General features: G+C 38.0%; 1 protein-coding gene across 4 annotated transcripts in view; it reads left to right on the top strand.

Moving 5' to 3' along the window:
• gata4 (GATA binding protein 4) overlaps nucleotides 1–19518 on the top strand; it is a 67811-nt gene extending 48293 nt beyond the window's left edge. For all 4 annotated transcript variants that reach the window (XM_039748455.1, XM_039748458.1, XM_039748457.1 and 1 more), the window contains exons 3-7: nucleotides 6367–6533; nucleotides 8361–8486; nucleotides 8902–8986; nucleotides 13200–13327; nucleotides 18442–19518. In XM_039748455.1, the coding sequence (XP_039604389.1) occupies nucleotides 6367–6533; nucleotides 8361–8486; nucleotides 8902–8986; nucleotides 13200–13327; nucleotides 18442–18567 (632 nt within the window). In that variant the 3' untranslated portion in view covers nucleotides 18568–19518. The remainder of the gene's footprint in view (nucleotides 1–6366; nucleotides 6534–8360; nucleotides 8487–8901; nucleotides 8987–13199; nucleotides 13328–18441) is intronic.
• Nucleotides 19519–19839: the final 321 nt, after the last annotated feature.

Raw genomic sequence — 19839 nt, 5'->3', positions numbered from 1 at the left:
CAAGCGTCGCATATTCCCAATTTTAATGACAGGATACATTTTAAAAGTCTCACATATCATCTTTTGTGCCATCTTTTTTTTTCTGGGGCTTCCTCCTGACCTGACAGTAGCAGCAAACAGCAATAGATCACCACACAGAACACATTACATTTATGATATTCCAACTCTCTGTACATTTAGAATCCTTAGCTTTATACTTGATATCACTTTCATGATGAAATGCATTAAAGTATGTATGTTACATTTTACAGATAAACTGTTAATTTTGTTTAAATAATGAATACTGTTAATAATTACACATGGGGGTGACATGGTGGTGGAGCAGTAGCACTGCTGTCTCGCAGAAAGTCACGTCACTGGTATTCCCTGCCTGGAGTTTACCTGTTTTCCTGTTGGGTTTCCACAGTGTGCTCTGTTTTCCTTCCAAAGATATGAAGATTTGGTAACACTAAAATGACGCTAATGTATGTGAGTGCTTATATTCACCTTGCGATGAGCTGATGGCCCATCCAGGGATTGTTTCTGGTTTGTGCCCAATGCTTGTTGGAATGGACACATCCCTGGATTGATGGATTTAATCATTAAACATTCTTTTCAGAGATATTGCAGTAAGGTGTCATCAGAATTTAATGGGTATTCCAGGCAATTCGCAACACAGTGAAGCCGAGCCTGTTCTCACCGTGATAATATCTCACAGTGCCACCTGGTGAATTCTTCCAGATTTACGTAAAGTGCGCACACAAGTATAAACAGTAAAATGCTTGCGTAGCAGGAGCATCCCCTGGAGCATGAGTCGCATCGCGTGAAGTATAAACCTGGCCTAAAATGTATGTACTGTAGATAATTTTAATTCTGAATGTTAGCAAAATGTTTACTTCTCATTGGTGTAGTCAACATTTGCATCGTTAGGTACATCAACTGCTAAAATCACAGTCCTTTTTATTGATAAAGTAGAAGCACCATTCAACGTTGCACAGGTAATTTTAAACTCTGGTCTGTTTTTCTGCTAGTCTGGCTTTAGTCTATTCTAGTGTTTCACTTGCTGCTCTGAACCACAAGGTGGCACTTTTGATCAAACTGTAGTGAAAAGAAAATTAAAAAAACTTAAAGGTACATGTCATAAAAAATATAGGCTACAACAATAACAGCAATAATAATAATAATCCTCGAACTGACGTAGCACAGGAGACACAGAAGAAGCAGCATAAAATTAAATGATCGACATGGCAGCAGGCCTGGACTTCTAGGAGTTACTTGCTAAAGGCTTGTTAAAGCTTGTTAAAGGCTTATTTAACTCATAGTATAAACATCTCTCAAACTGGATTATGTTAAAACATTAAAACCCATCAAGTATCGTCCTCTATTATTGAATGATGACTATCTTCACATTTGCCCAGGCACATTAAAAAAGCTTTCTGTAGTCATTCTCTTGCCCAAAAAAGTCTGATGCCATACACTTATTGTGATATTGCATTCTTTGCATATATAGCCAAGGATCTGGTTGCAGTTGGAGCAAGGTGATACACATTTTATGTTTTTACTTTCCTTTTTATTTTCATAAAAAAGTTATCATTTATCTTTGTCTGTTTTTTGCAGATCAAGCTGCCAATTAACAGAGATAACCATAAATGTTTGCAAACACAATAGGAAAATAGGAAAGGAGTAACTTCTAAGATTTCCATAGCACAGGAATACAGCATAATATCTTGTTCTCAGCATGGACAGAAGCCTTTATGGAGCAGAATAGCTTTTGTCTCCAGTAATGATACAAGCTGGTTTACTGACTGGGATAAACTTCAAGAGGCATAAAACAGGAAAAAAAAACAAGAAAGAGTAAAAATAATTAAATCTGCTATTACACAGTGTGACCCTCCCAGGTATCAGAAAAAATATTTTGAATACCATGGCATCAGCTACACTCTGCTTGTGCAAGAAATAGTAGAGTCATGATCAGTAACTGCAAATTACTTGTGCTGTATAATAAAAATTACATTCTAAACACCAAATCTGTTTTTCCCATATTTACTAGGGTTAGCCAAATTATGTCAGTATATAGAGTATAAGAATGGAAAGGCAGACCACAAACAAGTAGCAATACAGATGTGAATCCTCCAAGGTTGCTCAAGACACAGCAGCTGCAGTCTCTTTTATGCACCACTCATATAGTCGATTGCCAATTTGTAAGAGGGGATATTTATCACTATTGTGTTCTGTAATTGCAAAACACAATAAATAGATTTAATTTTTCTCCTTGATCTTATAATTTAAGTATGCAGGTAATAAATGAAAGCCATTTTCTTCTAAAGATTTTGATAGATTTTTAACAATGATTTATTGCAAATTAAACTGTACTACGCCACAAATAAGCACATAAAAAGGTCTAGACTCCTGTAGGCCTTAGCATTAATGTTAAAACATTACAAATGAAAGTTATATTTTAATAAGTTCAGCTCCCACGGCCATAACCAGCCACCTGGGTGGAGAAGGTCTTTTTCCCAAAACAACTGGGCTTTTTTTATATTAGCTTACCGGTTTGTTCATTTTCAGTTTACCTACTGTATGTTATATATTGCTGTGGTCCAAGAGTTTCTTGTGAAAAGGCTACAATAAATGTACATACAAGATCGTCCTATTGAAACAGTGATGTTTTTTTTGTGTTTATTCAGTTTATCACTTTGTTCTGTCATTCTAATTCTTAAAACCGGATCAAATCTGTGTTAATTGCAAAGAAAAGGTTGCCAATGTTTTTGCTTACAACAGAAATTCATGACTAAATAAATCTTTTAAAATAACTGTAAAATAGAATATAATATTTGATAATAACTAATAACTAATTCTACTAGTGTTCTTGTTGCAAATGGAATTGTCTGCATCTTAACATCAGCAAAACCAAGGAGCTGGTTATTGACATTCACCGCACCAAAAAGCATCAACCCCTGGTCACTATTCAGGGAGTGGATGTAGAGGTGGTCCACTCCTTAAAGTACTTGGGGGTCCACATTATTGACAGGTTGGATTGGTCTCAGAACACAGAGGAACTTTATGAGAGCAGGTTCTTTTTCCTTAAGAGACTGATTTCCTTTAATGTGGGAAGTGACATTTTTCACATCTTCTATAACTCCCTGATGGTTAGTGTGATTTTCAATGCTGTGGTGTGCTGGGCTGTTAACATCGCTACAAGAGGGGACCACCAAATTTAAAAGCTAATTAAAAGGGCAGGCTCAGTTATGGGTCCCCCTATAGGTAGTAGCAAAGGAGAGGATGCCATTATGAACAAAGTGGCACATCCTCTCTTTTACACACCAACATGGATGAATTTCAGCCAATTAAATCATCCAGTAGGAGTGTGGCAAGAAACTCCACTGGGGGGCTCCTTTATACCAACAGAAATAAGCATGCATGACACCTCACTGTGACTGTGACTGCCTAGCCAAAGCAAAGATCTTCTATCTATCTATCTATCTATCTACCTGTCATGCTACATTCAGTTTCAGCAATGAACTTTTAACTTATCTTTTACAGGTTTTATTTAAAATTACCTTATTGTTAAAAGTTGTTTATATGTCATGATAAGAATTTTCTGAATGGCACACTTCAAAATAAGCTATTATTTATTTCACAGGGTCTCTTTTAATCTGTTTTTCAAATCTATGTACCAATATCTTTAACCCTATATACTGTACATTATATTATATATGTACATTAAAACGTTGCAGTTTTTCAATATTTAATGACTTATTTATACATATTATTGCACTTTTACATTTGATAGTCCATCCATCCATTTTCTAACCCGCTGAATCCGAATACAGGGTCACGGAGGTCTGCTGGAGCCAATCCCAGCCAACACAGGGCACAAGGCAGGAACCAATCCTGGGCAGGGTGCCAACCCACCGCAGGACACACACAAACACACCCACACACCAAGCACACACTAGGGCCAATTTAGAATCGCCAATCCACCTAACCTGCATGTCTTTGGATTGTGGGAGGAAACCGGAGTGCCTTATTTCATAATTATTATTTAATTTATTTTATTTTGGCACAAATGGCATTCCATCCACTAATGACAATCAAAATTATCAGCCAAATTTAAAACACCTAAATCTAATTGTCCGATGGTCTTTCTCAATTGCAAGGGACACACAAACAAACTGTATAAACTGCCAGTGTAACATAGTAGTGAACTCATGGTAACTAGGTAAGTATTAACAGATGATACATAAGGGTGTCCTCAATTCTGTGCCACCCGATGGAGTTGACCAATTAAATGGCAGCTTATCTAATAATGTGTTAGAGAACATGAGAAGTCCAGCTGAAAGCTTTACCTTGTGTTCTTTTTTCTGGCACAATCATTTTCTTCTATTCACGCTTCTTTCGCTACATTTTGAAAAACTTCTGATTGCTGTAAAAGTACCACTTTGAGTATGAAAGCTGATCCCCACTAGCTACATATTTTTTGGTGTGTATGCATAGCAGTTTTCATTTACATATTTAATTTGTATATGCTGTATTTTTTACCACAAAGGGTATTTTATGAACACTATGTGGTTATTATGGGTTGTTTTTTTTTGCACCACTAGCAAATGGGGTTGGTCAGACAACATATCTGAACCAAACCACCCCAGCATGCCCCAGTTCTTTTTTCTAAACATAATATAGTGAATAGAGAAGAGAAGTTACTGTCAGCAGAATGTTCCAAAAGAACTAAGCTATGGAAAAGTACCTGCTGACAGTTAAAACATTTATTTTGATTTGTTCCAGCAAAGTGCCAGGAGGATCTTACAAGCTAAAGAACTTATTGAAATCAACAATTTCTTATTACTGAACAAACAGGAGTAAGATAAAAAAAATAAAAACTAAAAAAGCTATGGAAAACAAGGAACAAACACATCCAAAGGAAACGAGAGAGAGGTGGAAAAGGAGGTCCACAAAGATGCACTAAGAAGTCAGAACCAAAACACATAAATCATAGAACTGGGCACATTAAGAGCGCATAGATTACAAACTGGGTCAAGGGCAAAAATCTTTTAAACATTGTTTTAAAAGAGTTGTGTATTTTCTATGTATGAATCATATGGACAATTTTATATTGAATGAACTGGACAGTGGAATTTTTGGAGCAGGTTTTGACATTTTGAAAGATTGTAACTCCACTCAAGGCAGAAGAGGGATGCTGATCTGAAATTTAGCTGAAAAACTGAGAGGCTTTTTATCCATCTCACAGAGGTGTGGATACAGAACTGAGACTGGTTTGAATTCAAAAATGCTGAAAAGAGTGTGGGGTAAGATGAAGAGGATCAAGAGATGCTGAATGTTTAGAGGGTGACATTAGCTGTGGTAAAAGAAAAGAGTGGTGGAAAATGAAAGTTATATTTAAAAAGACTGTAAAAGGTGTAACCTCCTCATTTCTTGCTCCCACGTTAGCTGTTTATTTGCCATCAAGTGATACAGTTATGTTCTCCTGTATTTTCCAGGGTAGGACTGAGTATGAACTTTGCTTGTGGATACTAGCTGAGGGTTCATCTAGATGATAATAGCAGAGGTGACTTCTGAGCTAACATGTTACCCATAACAGCCTCCTTTAACATCATCAGGCAAATGTTTAAAGTCAGGAAATGAGGGCTGTAGCTGCTCTTGGGATAATGTTTAGTGTAAAAGATAAGAGGCAGAAAAAGGAACAAATGAAAAAAGCATCCATCAAAAAGGCCTTTACAGACTGAGTTCAAGATAGAACTGCCTTAAAGGCAACAAGATGCTGTTTTTATAGACAGGTCAGAGAAAGTGATGTCACTAAGGCCAGAACTGGAAGTGATGTCATGGGGCCCTGAATCAGAAGTGATTTCTCTCAGATGGTCTGCAGGAGAAAGAAAGGGTTAGTGCACACTGACGCCCCCAGGACCGGCGTGGAATTACCATCTTTTGAGCCTGTTAGCTGCCTCTTATACGCACGTGTGTAACAGTAGAGAATTGCTTTGCCTGGAACTAATGGAAAGAGCTCAAAAATGAATACATTTCATAAGAAAAATAACACTTTTTGAAATAAACAATACTTATCTTAATATAAGATAGGTAATATTTTATAGTAATGATAAAAATAAGCATCTTTATTCATAAAGTAATTAAACATACTAAATTCTGATGAAATTGAGTTTTCCTTGTGAAGAGTAACAAACTGATATTAAGTTGTACACCATTACAATTTTCAGTATTATAATTTAGTCACAAGATTTATCAAGATAAACTGTTCATTATTAACACAGGAGAATTGTTCGAGGTTCTGGATGTCATATTTTTTTCTCTCTGTTTCTTGTTTACACATGAATACACTTGTACATTTCAAGCTCCTCTTTTTCTCTTTCTTAGAGCTGTTTGATGACTTCGCCGAGGGTCGAGAGTGCGTCAACTGTGGAGCAATGTCAACCCCACTGTGGAGGCGTGATGGTACTGGACATTACCTTTGCAATGCCTGTGGTCTGTACCACAAGATGAATGGCATTAATCGACCCATCATAAAACCCCAGCGTCGCCTGGTAAGTTCAGAAGTAACAGCAGTGTAAGTGGGTGTGATGGGAAGCGGTAGATAGGACAATATAAAACATTCAATGAAAGATCTAATAGATGATGGGTAATGTAATTTTATAGCTTATTCCAGCAGACAAATTATGTTTACAATTAATAAAGAAATTAGAAAAGCACATTAGTGGCATTTCTTTAAAACTAAGGATCATGTAATTCTGAATTTCTCTAATGTATATGAGGTATTTTTCAATTCTAATCCCACTAAAGCTCATTTAAACACTCCATACATTTTAACCTTTTTCAATTTGACACATTTGCTTCCGGGCTATTTTATGTTCCTTTAAATTTTTTGTGTAATCTTTTTTAAAGTTCCTATCCTGTATTTAGTGAAAGCTACCTTCCTGTTTCTCTTTTAACCTTTAGATTTTGGAGTATTCTTACAGTTAGTTCCATTCCACGCTACTAATAATTTTAATCCATTAGTGAAGATAAACACAGATGCACACAAAATGCAATATGTATACAATATCTGGTATATATATGTTTCATACAATATACTATTAAATGTAGTTTTTTTATGCCCAGAGGGGGCTGGGTGGTCTCATGGTCTGGAACCCCTGCAGATTTTATTTTTTCTCTCCAGCCGTCTGGAGTTTTTTTTTTTTTTCTGTCCTCCCTGACCATCGGACTTGTCTTATTTTAATTCTTACTTTGTCTTTTTTTCTCTTTTCTTCATCATGTAAAGCACTTTGAGCTACATTGTTTGTATGAAAATGTGCTATATAAATAAATGCTGTTGTTGTTTTTTTTTTTTTTATTTTAGCTGTATGTACAAAAATAATCTGATGAATCTGGGCATTTGCCCTAGCATTCTTCATTCACAGTGCTCTCCGCCATGAAGTGACATAAACTTGCAGGAATTATTTTGAACTACTGTAGCATGTACTGAGCACTCTGAAGCTAAAAACAAACAAAAAAGCCAAAGTATATAAAAAAGGGGTAAATTTTAACAAAAAAAATAAAACAACAGAAAAAACATATTAATGGAAAGCAATAAACCTAAAGCCACAATGTATGCAGGTTCAGTCCATCAAATGAGGTGCCTTAAACACTTTTCCACCTGGGTTATACATTAATGTCCCCTCGTGCTTACCCTCTTTACCTCTTCTGACCCCTTTTCCTCTGACCAGTTGAGCCTTGTCCACTCTGAACTGCTAGACTCCATGCTCACCAGCCTAATGACCGAACCAGTCTTTTAAGCACAGAGCAGGAACTACTTCCAAGGAGGTCCCAAGGATCACACCTAGGATCAGGAAGCCACTTTTTATGAACTTCCTGTAGCTGTCCCTGCATCTTTAGAACCCAAAGCTATCTTTAAGGACCAAGCCAAACCCAGGACATCTTGCCCACCAAAAGGAGGAGCAACAGACCAAATATAATTTTACTATATTGTCCCTCAGTGTCTTCCATCCATTTTTATTCACCAGGAATTATGAGCTCCAGGGCTTCATGCATTATTCTGAGTCTTAGTGACCCCATATGGTAGTGGTACTGCATTCAATGTCAATGCACTTACTACTAGAGTATCTTGCCTGACTTCTCTCTTGCATGAAATTATATATCCTGAATGTGTGATTCATACCAAGTCCATACCAAGGTTTCTAATAACCTGTAATTGTTTAACTCACTTCAGAGCTACATCTCCTGAAAATCAGATATTCAGGGCTAAGTCAATCTTGGAGAGCATGTTGTGAAGAAGTAACTATTATAAGCAAAAAAAAAAAAAACAATGGAGGTAACTATATGCTTTTTCTCTTCTTTATTTTTCCCATGTACAGAGTGCCTCACGCAGAGTGGGATTGTCTTGCAGCAACTGTCACACAAGCACTACTACACTGTGGCGACGAAATGCAGAAGGGGAGCCGGTCTGTAATGCTTGTGGGCTCTACATGAAACTCCATGGGGTAAGGTTGCTCTCTTCTTGGCATGAAGACCATTCTGCTTAATGTCATGCACTTTGCACACCCCAGTAGGAGGAGGTAGATAGTTGTAGACTTCTACTTGATTTATGTTGTGTCACTGTTGCAATTTATCTGAAAAGATAACCAAGAAAAAGACTGCGGCTGATGCGCACACTTTTAAGCTAGCTGCCATTATGAGATGAATAACAACTTGATTTGCACTGTAAGTGGTAGGTGATGCAAAATGAAATCAATAATTCATATTAAAATATGGAGAAAATGTCCACTGACAGGAAACATTTTATGTATTGAATTCATACCCTCCCACTCAACAATTTCCTGCACAGTGCATGATTTAGATTGATAAACAGCTAATATATGAAATTCTTAAAAATCTAACCATTTTTGTATTTTTCAGGTTCCCAGGCCGCTAGCCATGAAGAAAGAAGGAATACAAACTCGCAAGCGGAAACCAAAGAACCTTAGTAAACCCAAACAATTAGGTGAGTTAGGATGCCTCAGGACAACTAGACTCGGGCTTATTAGTCCAGGTTAAGTAGATGGCTATATGCTTCCCAAAGTGATGGCCAATTGGTCTGGACCCTTAAAATAGTTAAGGACTATACATTAAAAGAAGCCTCCTTCCCTCAGCAAGGAGAGCTTGGAGTTGGGAGTGAAGTGGAGGGAAGAGTTCACCTGTCAAGGAAGGAGAGAAGGAGGAGATAAACCCACCAGTATCACTGATGGGACAGAAGAAAGGAGGTAGGCCAGGGACAAGATATTATGTATCATGAGTTAGGCCCTGAAGCAGCGAGTGTTTATTGTTCTATCTTAATATAACTTGTGCTCTGTGCCTCCCTGGAACTCTTTTTTCTATAAATAAAAGCTCTTGTCACTGGACTATGTGGTGTCTGTAGGATACTTTAAGTGAAGAGTTGGCTTGAGAACATCTTCCAGTATATATGCTGTACAATAGATGTATGCCAAAACAAATTTAAAAGAGTCTACAGTGTATACATTACCACATACACCAAGGTACTGTATACATGTCTAAACTAATATACTGTATATACGGTATATCTAAAGTATTCATCAGTTCATTCTCTTATCTTACTGAATTATTAGGTCATTGGGAGCTCAAACCAGCACCTTTAGATTCAAGGCATTTAACCAGGAGTGGATGAAATAGCAAATATTCTGTATTTTGGGATGTGGGAGGAAATTAGATTACTTATTTAACTATAAAACATCAGAATTAACCAATACATGAATGTGCCTCCTGTTAAAAGTAAATTATTGAAAATATTTTATAATTGACTGACACCCCATTCACAGCTAGATCCTGCCTTACCAATAATTAAATGGTAACGTTTTTATTTTAATTTTACTTTTTATCACCTTTCTATAGGAAATACCATCCCAAAGTGCTTAACAATGTATGTCGATATTGTAGGCTTTAATATTTTTTCACAATTGCATTTCAAGTGACTTTCACATACAGTCAGTGGCGTAGAGCAGACTTTGTTCCATTCCACCAACAATAACAGTGGTGGGGGCCCCTCCCTCAAAATATTTACAATAGAACTCCATTTAATGTTCCTGTAGCATTTTCACACATTTAACATTTTTTGAATGCTGTTATTCATTTAAAAAGCTCTTGTATCAAAAAGCGTGAGTCTTTTATGGCTATGTTCACACAGTGGCTAAAAGTGTCCCAGTTTTTGCATTGTATCTGTTTTTTTTTTTTAATTTGACTGCTCGGATAAATTTTGCAACTGATTCAAATCTGCCTAAATGTGCCCTACATGCACAAAATTAATAAAACTATTTTGTCAGACAGATGCAAACTTGAAGATGTTGGTTCCTGCTCTAGGTCAGGTCATGATGGTAAGGGAAAGAATCAAGAAACAAAAGATCAGCGCTCTTTGGTTGAGCACATTTATCCTTGCCGGTGTTCTGTATGCAGAAACAAGTGGCACAAAGGACAGGAGACCGAACTGGACTGATGAGAACAATGCAGATGTTCTGGATGCAAAACAGTCATTATGAGAGCAGTGGATATACCAGTCAGGTCCAGAAGTACTTTAGACAGAGACACAATTTTCATAATTTTGGTTCTCTACACCACCACAATAGATATGAAACAAAGCAATCAAGATGTGATTGAAGTGTAGACTTTCAGTTTTAATTTAATGTGTTTAACAAAAATATTAAATGAGCTCTTTAGAAAAAAATAGAGATTTTTATAAATGGTCCCCCTGTTTTCAGGGGTTCAAAAGTATTTGGACAAATTATCATAATCATAACTTTAATGATCATTTACATATCTGGTTCAAAATCCTTTACAGTCGATGACTGCCATCTCCAAATACTGGCTTTCCACCCTAGTGATACTTTGCCAGGCCTTTACTGCTGCTTTATTTAAATGCTGCTTGTTTGTTTGACTTTCAGTTTTGTCTTCAGCAATTGAAATGCATGTCTAGTTGTGTTGAGGTCAGTTGATTGACTTGCCCATTGAAGAATATTCCAATACTTTGAAATGAAAAGCACTTGTTTTGCTTTTGCAGTATGTTTTGCCTCATTGTTCATTTGTACTGTGAAGTGTTGTCCTATAACTTTTGTAGCATTTGGCTGAATCTGAGCATATAGTATAGCCCAATACACTTCAGAATTCATCCTGCTACTTCTGCCAAAAGTCACATCATTAATAAACACTAGGGACCAAATTCCATTCTCCTGTCATGCATGATCTTGCCATAAAACTACCTCCACCATGTTTCACAGATGAAGTGATATTCATCGGATCATGAACTGTTTCTTCTGTTCTCACTAATCTTCCCTTACTGTCTTTGTGGTATATATTGATCTTAGTTTCCTTTTTCAAAGAAAATTGTTCCAGAACTGGACAAACTTTTAAAAACTGTTTTTGGCAAAGTCTAATCTGTCCTTCCTATGCTTGAGGTTTACCAGTGGTTTGCACTTTGTGGTAAACCTTCTGTCTATACTTTAATGAAGTCTTCTCTTGATTGTAGATTTTGGCAATGATAGGTCGACCTCCGGGAGAGTATTCTTGGTTTGGCTTAATGTTGTGAAGGGTTTTTTTCTTCATCAAGGAAAGAATTCTGCAGTCATTCAGCACAGTTGTCTTCTGTGTTTTTCCAGACCTTCTGGTGTTGCTGAGTTCACCAGTGCATTCCTCATTTTTAAGAATATACTAAATGGTTGATTTGACCATTCCTCGTGTTTCTGCTATCTCTCTGATGGATTTGTTTTGTTTTCACAGCCTAATGATGGACTGGCTTTATTTGCATGGGCAGCTCTTTGGACCTCACATTGAGAGCTCAGTTACAGCTTTCAAATGCAAATACCACACTTGGAATTGATTCCAGACCTTTTACCTGCTTAACAGTTAATGAAATCATGAGGGAGCTCCTCCCACCTGGCTATGGTACAGCTTGTCAGTCAATTGTCCAAATACTTTTGAGCACCTGGAAATTGGGGGCGGGGGGGATGGGGGGCGGGCTTTACAAAAAAATGGCTGTCATTCCTAAACGACCCATACAATATTTTTGGTAAACCCTTTAAATTAAAACTGAAAGTCTACACTTCAATCACATATTGGTTGCTCAATTTCAAATCCATTGTGGTGGCATACAGAAACAAATTTATGAAAACCGTGTCAATGTCCAAATATTTATGGACCTGACTGTACTTCATGAAAATATTTGATTCCATGATGTAAAATGAAACATTCTGATGGCACAATGATATTATTTACTTATTTTTATTCAAATACTGTATGTCCTTATTTCTACCTGGGTCTGCAGCTGTCAGGTTACTTGGTACATCATTATAAATAAGCTTGTGGTCGTCTGCAATGAGTGTTATATTTGGTAGTAGGCCTGTAGTGCCAGTTGCTTGATTTGGGATGTGGGAGAAGGCTGTGCTTAGTTGTTTTCTTTTTCTTATCATGATGCATCTCTTCATTGTCTATTTGTTAACTTGTGCAGATTTCCTCGCGTTCACCTGTATATTGCCTGTAATGTCACATGAATTCCTCATCAGTTTCTCTCTGTTTCATTAAGCCTAAAAATGAACAAAATATATTTTTTTCTTTTTGCAAAAATTTAATTTATTTTTTGTGGCAAGTTTGTGGAGGTCTGGTAAGGGGGCTGTTTGGGTCTGAAAAGCCCCACTGGGTGCTATGTGGGTGTCAACAATACCAGTGCATGCGCTCAGTCAATGATGGAGACAGAAGAGTCAGTCTTCTGGTGTCCTGGCCTTCAGTTTATCTGCTCAGCTACATTGCCTAGGAAGAAAAGAAAATTGATAAAAAGATTCATGTTAGTTCTGTAATTATTTGTTTAATATATTACTGTAAAAGTACTCAGACATAATGAGGCATTTTAATTTTGCTGTTTTATTTATGTTATGATATTATTTTAAAATCCTTATTTTGCTGTATAACAAATGTGTGCTTTGTCTGTTTTTCTCAGCTATGATATTAGCTGCTCTTTCAATGTCTTTTTAAAATCTTATATGATAAAGTGAAATTTCTATTAATATACAGTAGATTCTGGATGTTCTGGTAAACTTGGTGGCAATAAGATTTCTATAATAAATTTTGTAAAAAAAATTCCATGACTGGGTGAACACATACGAATGGTAAAACAGCATGAGGTTTTCATCCTGACACAGTTCTGTTTCTTTTAATAGGATGTGTTGGCCCTCCAGACAGTCTAACTCCTAGTAGTCCGGCAAACCTCAGCACAGAAGAGCTCCGGCCAATCAAAACTGAGCCTGGAATCATAACTCCGTGCACACACCACAGCACTCTCTCTCAGGTACTTCATGGGTAAATTCTATTTTCAAGTCACTTCTGTGTTTACTGTCTAAGAAGTAAGTGAACCTATACCAATGGATTCATTGATTCTCTATCCTCAATCTGAACGTAATGATTACATTTAAAATGCCAGTTGTAGCTATCCACATGTATTTTCTTATTAATCTTGAATGACAACCATGAATATAACATTTTTGTTAATGTCCAAAACTAGAAAAGAACCGTAAGAATGTACAGATTTCTGTGTGTTACCCTAACAGGGAACAGAGTGCTCAATAAATCTAATTATATGGATTTATCAGTCAAGACATACACAGGAAGAATGACCAAAGGGAGAACAAAACATATCCAACTAAATGCACTGTGTGTCATTCCCTGTCTCTACTATGGGGTGGTCCCCCACTTGCTCTTCTCAGAACACCATTTACCTACTCCACTCCCAATTTTCATGCTCAGTTCTTTAGCCTCTTGACCTCCTTTCAAATCTTCTCCCAAAGCACTTCCTCACTTCTCTAATCATGTAGACTCTGGCAGACAGTGGTCTTAAAAGCCCATCCAGGGGATACTTCACAGGAATTACTTATAAATACCCATGACTTGAGGCCTTGTTTATACTTCACACTCAGAACACGTACATGCACGCATCATGGCTGCCACACGTTCCCAGCGTTCATTTGACGTGTCCTCTGAGCAGGCCCTCACAAATTAACGCAACGTGTGCGCAAGTTGCAGTACCAGCAAAAAGTCTGGGGGCGCAGTGTGATAAAAGCCGGAATATGATATCAGAGTCTCTGTTTACTATCTACATGTGAGCTGCTTTGAGGATTCTACAGGATCGATGTGTGCACTTCGATGTTTGATGAATGGTTTGATGTGGTTCGCAAAATGGCGACATGCAGATGCATTCGCCGTGCTTTTATATTCAAGCGTCGCATATTCCCGATTGTAATGACACAATACATTTTAAAAGTCACACATACCATCTTTTGTGCTGTCTTTTTTTTCTGGGGCTTCCTCCTGACCTGACAGCAGTGGCAAACAGCAATAGATCACCACACAGAACACATTACATTTATGATATTCCAACTATCTGCACATTTAGAATCCTTAGATTTATACTTGATATCACTTTCATAATGAAATGTATTAAAGTATGTAGGTTACATTTTACAGATAAATCATTAACTTTGTTTAAATAATGAATACTGTTAATAATTACACACATGGGGGTGACATGGTGGCAGAGCAGTAGCACTGCTGTTTCGTAGGGAGTCATATCGCTGGTATTCCCTGCTTGGAGTTTACATGTTTTCCTGTTGGGTTTACACAGTGTGCTCCGGTTTCCTTCCAAAGATATGCAGATTTGGTGACACTAAAATGACGCCAGTGTATGTGAATGCTTGTATTCACCTTGCGATGAGCTGATGCCCCGTCTTAAGGATTGGTTCTGCCTCGTGCCCAATGCTTGCTGGAATGGACACATTCCTGGATTGATGGATTTAATCATTAAACATCCTTTTCAGAGATATTGTGGTAAGGTGTCATCGGAATTTAATGGGTGTTCCAGGCAATTCACAACACAGCGAAGCCGAACCTGTTCTCACCATGATAATATCTCACACTGCCACCTGGTGGATTCTTTCAGATTTACGTAAAGTAGGCGCTCAAGTATAAACAGTAAAATTCTTGCGTAGCAGGAGCGTTCACTGGAGCATGCATCGCGTCGCGTGAAGTATAAACCTGGCCTAACGGGTCAGAGAGCCTATTAATGTACTCTGAATTTCCCCTTGGTATTAAAAAAGTATCTATCTATCTGATTACACTGTTCTCCTGATGTCCCCTAGAAAGTGCTGGTTTTGTCTCAAGACTATGTTCTCTGATGGCCCCAGATGACCCTGTATCTCCTAAATTTGGTTAAAGAACCAGTTATGTGCAGCAGAACCTTGAGACCTGGAACTTAATTCTTAGGGTGGGACATACTTTTAGTAGAGGACAGGAGAGGCATAGATTAAAGAAATGAAAATACCTTTAAACATTTTAAAACATTCTTTTTTAAATTGCTGCATAAATCTAAATCACTGCTTTTAATCTATAGCTCACTATTTCAGGCATTGTGTATCAGCACAGCAGCCAATCAGAATGTACTCAGTGGGACAGGCTCTGCTCAGATAGGAAATCATCCTATCTTAGCGTGAAAATTAGTGTTGACACTGGCAACTATTAAGAACATCTCGAGAAATGAATATCTCTTACAAAGATCATACTTCAATTATACTGACAAAAGGAAAAGTAAACACATGACAGTTGTTTTCAAATGTTATGTGAGAGAAAATCAGTTGGCGTTTGTGTGCTGCAAACATAGTAGCCATAAGTCAGACACCTTAAGTCTAATACAATACTCCTGTACTACCTGCTAAAGGACAAGCTAATTTTACAATCATGATTTTATAATTTTGGACATCATGGGCAACTTTTACATGTCGTTTTTGGTATATACTTTGTATTTTGCTTTGATTTTATAAAAGTACTTTTGTTTTTATTAATATTGCGCACCTGTCAGTTTCATTATAATTCATGGTCACTGCCATTTTGTGTTATCTTCAAGGGGTTGCGGCTGCTTTTGTTGGAGCAGTAGTGTACTCTTGTCACATGTTCACTGTATGTGATGAAGTATGATGTTAATGGTTGACATTATTTATGGAAAGTGATGGTGATTATTCACTGCCCAGGTTTATGAGTAAAACCAGGCATACACCGGGGACCACACTGGCTAGAGAATCATGCATGTATAGTGAACAGGGATCTAAAACCACATCCCTAGGGCATGCTGATGTTCAGGGTAATGGAGCTGGAGGACTGTTTTCCCACCTTGACTACTTGGGGTCTGATAGACGAAAAGTACAGGATCCATGTGCATAGTGTTGAGCCGAGACCCAGATTTTCTAATTTTGTTGATAGTTTTGTGGGTAGGATTGTGTTTAAGCCAGAGCTAAAGTCAATAAACAGCAGCCCCATATAGCCTTTTTTCACCAGGGTACAAATACAGCAAGAGACAGTAACATCAGTCTGTCATTGACAGCTTGTTTATTTTGAATATCTAAAGTTTTGTTACAAAATATCAATAGGAAGACTATCCATCAGAGCATGTACACGTATAGTCTGAGCACCCACATTGTGGCATGTTAGTCTGGCTGAACTTTTTTGTACAGTATGAATATATACTGTATATGACTAGTGACTCTATCATACAGTGCATCCAGAAAGTATTCACAGCGCATCACTTTTTCCACGTTTTGTTATTTTACAGCCTCATTCCAAAATGGATTAAATTCATTTTTTCCTCAGAATTCTACTCACAACACCCCATAATGACAACTTGAAAAAAGTTTATTTGAGATTTTTGCAAATTTATTAAAAATAAAAAAATTGACAAAGCACATGTACATAAGTATTCACAGCCTTTGCTATGAAGCTCAAAATTGAGCTCAGGTGCATCCTGTTTCCCCTAATCATCCTTGAGATGTTTCTGCAGCTTATTTGGAGTCCACCTGTGGTAAATTCAGTTGATTGGACATGATTTGGAAAGGCACGCAACTGTCTATATAAGGTCCCACAGTTGACAGTTCATGTCGGAGCACAAACCAAGCATGAAGTCAAAGGAATTATCTGTAAACCTCCGAGACAGGATTGTCTCGAGGCACAAATCTGGGGAAGGTTACAGAAAAATATCTGCTGCTTTGAAGGTCCCAGTGAGCACAGTGGCCTCCATCATCCATAAGTGGAAGAAGTTTGAAACCACCAGGACTCTTCCTAGAGCTGGCCGGCCATCTAAACTGAGCGATCGGGGGAGAAGGGCCTTAGTCAGGGAGGTGACCAAGAACCTGATGGTCACTATGTCAGAGCTCCAGAGGTCCTCTGTGGAGAGAGGAGAACCTTCCAGAAGAACATCCATCTCTGCAGCAATCCACCAATCAGGCCTGTATGGTAGAGTGGCCAGACGGAAGCCACTCCTTAGTAAAAGGCACATGGCAGCCCGCCTGGAGTTTGCCAAAAGGCACCTGAAGGACTCTCAGACCATGAGAAACAAAATTCTCTGGTCTGATGAGATGAAAGAGTTAACTCTTTCTTGTGAATGCCAGGCGTCACGTTTAGAGGAAACCAGGCAACGCTAATCAGCAGGCCAATACCATCTCTACAGTGAAGCATGGTAGTGGCAGCATCATGCTGTGGGGATGTTTTTCAGCGGCAGGAACTGGGAGACTAGTCAGGATAAAGGGAAAGATGACTGCAGCAATGTACAGAGACATCTTGCATGAAAACCTGCTCCAGAGTGCTCTTGACTTCAGACTGGGGCGACGGTTCATCTTTCAGCAGGACAACGACCCTAAGCACACAGCCAAGATATCAAAGGAGTGACTTCAGGTCAACTCTGTGAATGTCCTTGAGTGGCCCAGCTAGAGCCCAGACTTGAATTCGATTGAACATCTTTGGAGAGATCTTCAAATGGCTGTGCACCGAGGCTTCCCATCCAACCTGATGGAGCTTGAGAGGTGCTGCAAAGGGGAATGGGCGAAACTGGCCAAGGATAGGTGTGCCAAGCTTGTGGCATCATATTCAAAAAGGCTTGAGACTGTAATTGCTGCCAAAAGTGCATCGACAAAGTATTGAGCAAAGGCTGTGAATAATTATGCATATGTGATTTCTCAGTTTTTGTATTTTTAATAAATTTGCAAAAATCTCAAGTAAACCTTTTTCACATTGTCATTATGGGGTGTTGTGTGTAGAATTCTGAGGGAAAAAATGAATTTAATCCATTTTGGAATAAGGCTGTAACATAACAAAATGTGGAAAAAGTGATGCGCTGTGAATACTTTCCGGATGCACTATACATTGTATTTAGCAATTTCAAATAACTGCACAGTGTATGCCTGGCCTTAAACAACAGAGCAGAAGACTAATGAGACAGGGAAAGCATATGAGATCAGATCAAGATCTTAGCTTTGTTTTTTAAAATTTTGATTTGACCTTTCATGCCATGTTTTGACTTGCATACTGGAGCGCTTTAAAGGGTTACTGCAAAAAATTCTCACTTTTTATTGGTTTGACTTTTTTCAGACTTCTTCTTTGCCCGGACACCTAACCATTCACAGCAGTCCTCTGGGTCTGAAGCTTTCACCTGACCGACATGAAGGGTCTGCTATGTGCAAATCTGAACCTTGGAGTAGCCTGATCCTGGCATAAAGAAGAAAGGTCAAATGTCAGTGGACAATGTCATTAAAAAAGCATTAAGAATTATAAGCACAAAAAGAGGAACTAAATAACTGTGAAAAACGAGAGAGTGGAACATGACTACTGTCTTACAGCATCATCTCACAGTATTTAGGTGCCCACCCCATGTTTCATTGCTTTTTCTTAATCTTGACCATGTATTTTTTTATTTGTTCTTTGATTGCATAATTTTACAGACTTGTCCAAAACTGTGCTTGCTAAATAATGTTTATGCCATTATATTTTTTGTGCTACATAATGGCTAACTCTAATAATACACTTCTTCTTTCATTGTCATTACTGGAATATCTACACATCATTAAATTGTGAATATTACACCTCTGCAGTGAAGGAGAGTGAATTATACTGATCTCATCATCTCTTTCTCGAGGGGCACTGAACAAACTACTTTTAATAATGTAGGGGAAAGGGAGGTCTAGCAATGTGAGATGTTTGTTTCACTAATGTCCTGCACTAATTCCAAATCTGAACTCTTTGATTGAGTTTCCAAATTTCTGAACATTATTTTTGGTTTGCGTAATTCATGAGAATGGATCCTCCACCTGGACATGTTGGCCTACCTCCACCTCATTTGTTGGTCTGCATACTAGTTTGCAGCCAATAAGCTTTCTGCCTTGAACATCTAAATAGAGTGGATTGAACTGAAGCAGAAAATGGAATGGAAAGTGCAAGTCCAACTCTATTTTAAAGGATTAATCATTCTTTCACCACAGCCTCAATGGTAGGATCCATTGGACAGAGTGCCAAACTGTGGGAGTTGAGCCTCTACAGTCAAGGGAAGAAGGAATATCGCAGCCAAGCTAATGTAAACTAGCACACTAACTCCAGCATAAGCTTGTGCTGATACTCCATACATAAAGCCCAGCAGTTTTTAATTGTCCTCATTATATACGATTGACCATTTTTTCCTCGTTTACCTCTCTGCTAACTCACTGTCCATTTCCAATTGTTAAAGATGTTTCCTCAGTATTTAATGTTACACTGTTAATTCACTCCTTGTCCATTCATTTTATGTTTTCCAGTATGTAATGTGAAATAAACCTTTCTTGTATTAATGTGTAGCATATTTATCATTATGTCTACAGACACCTTTTCCCCAATTACAGGATCAAAAGTCAGAGTGTAAGGTTACAGTCTAAAGCAGGGGTGTCAAACTCCGGGCCTGGAGGGCCGCAGTGGCTGCAGGTTTTCATTCTGACCCTTTTCCCAATCAGTGACCAGTTC

The sequence above is a fragment of the Polypterus senegalus genome, chromosome 3, assembly GCF_016835505.1.
Source record: "Polypterus senegalus isolate Bchr_013 chromosome 3, ASM1683550v1, whole genome shotgun sequence".
Classification (NCBI taxonomy): Eukaryota; Metazoa; Chordata; class Cladistia; order Polypteriformes; family Polypteridae; genus Polypterus; species Polypterus senegalus.
Note: the sequence above shows the minus strand (reverse complement) of the source record. Positions and strands in the feature narration are given on the sequence as shown.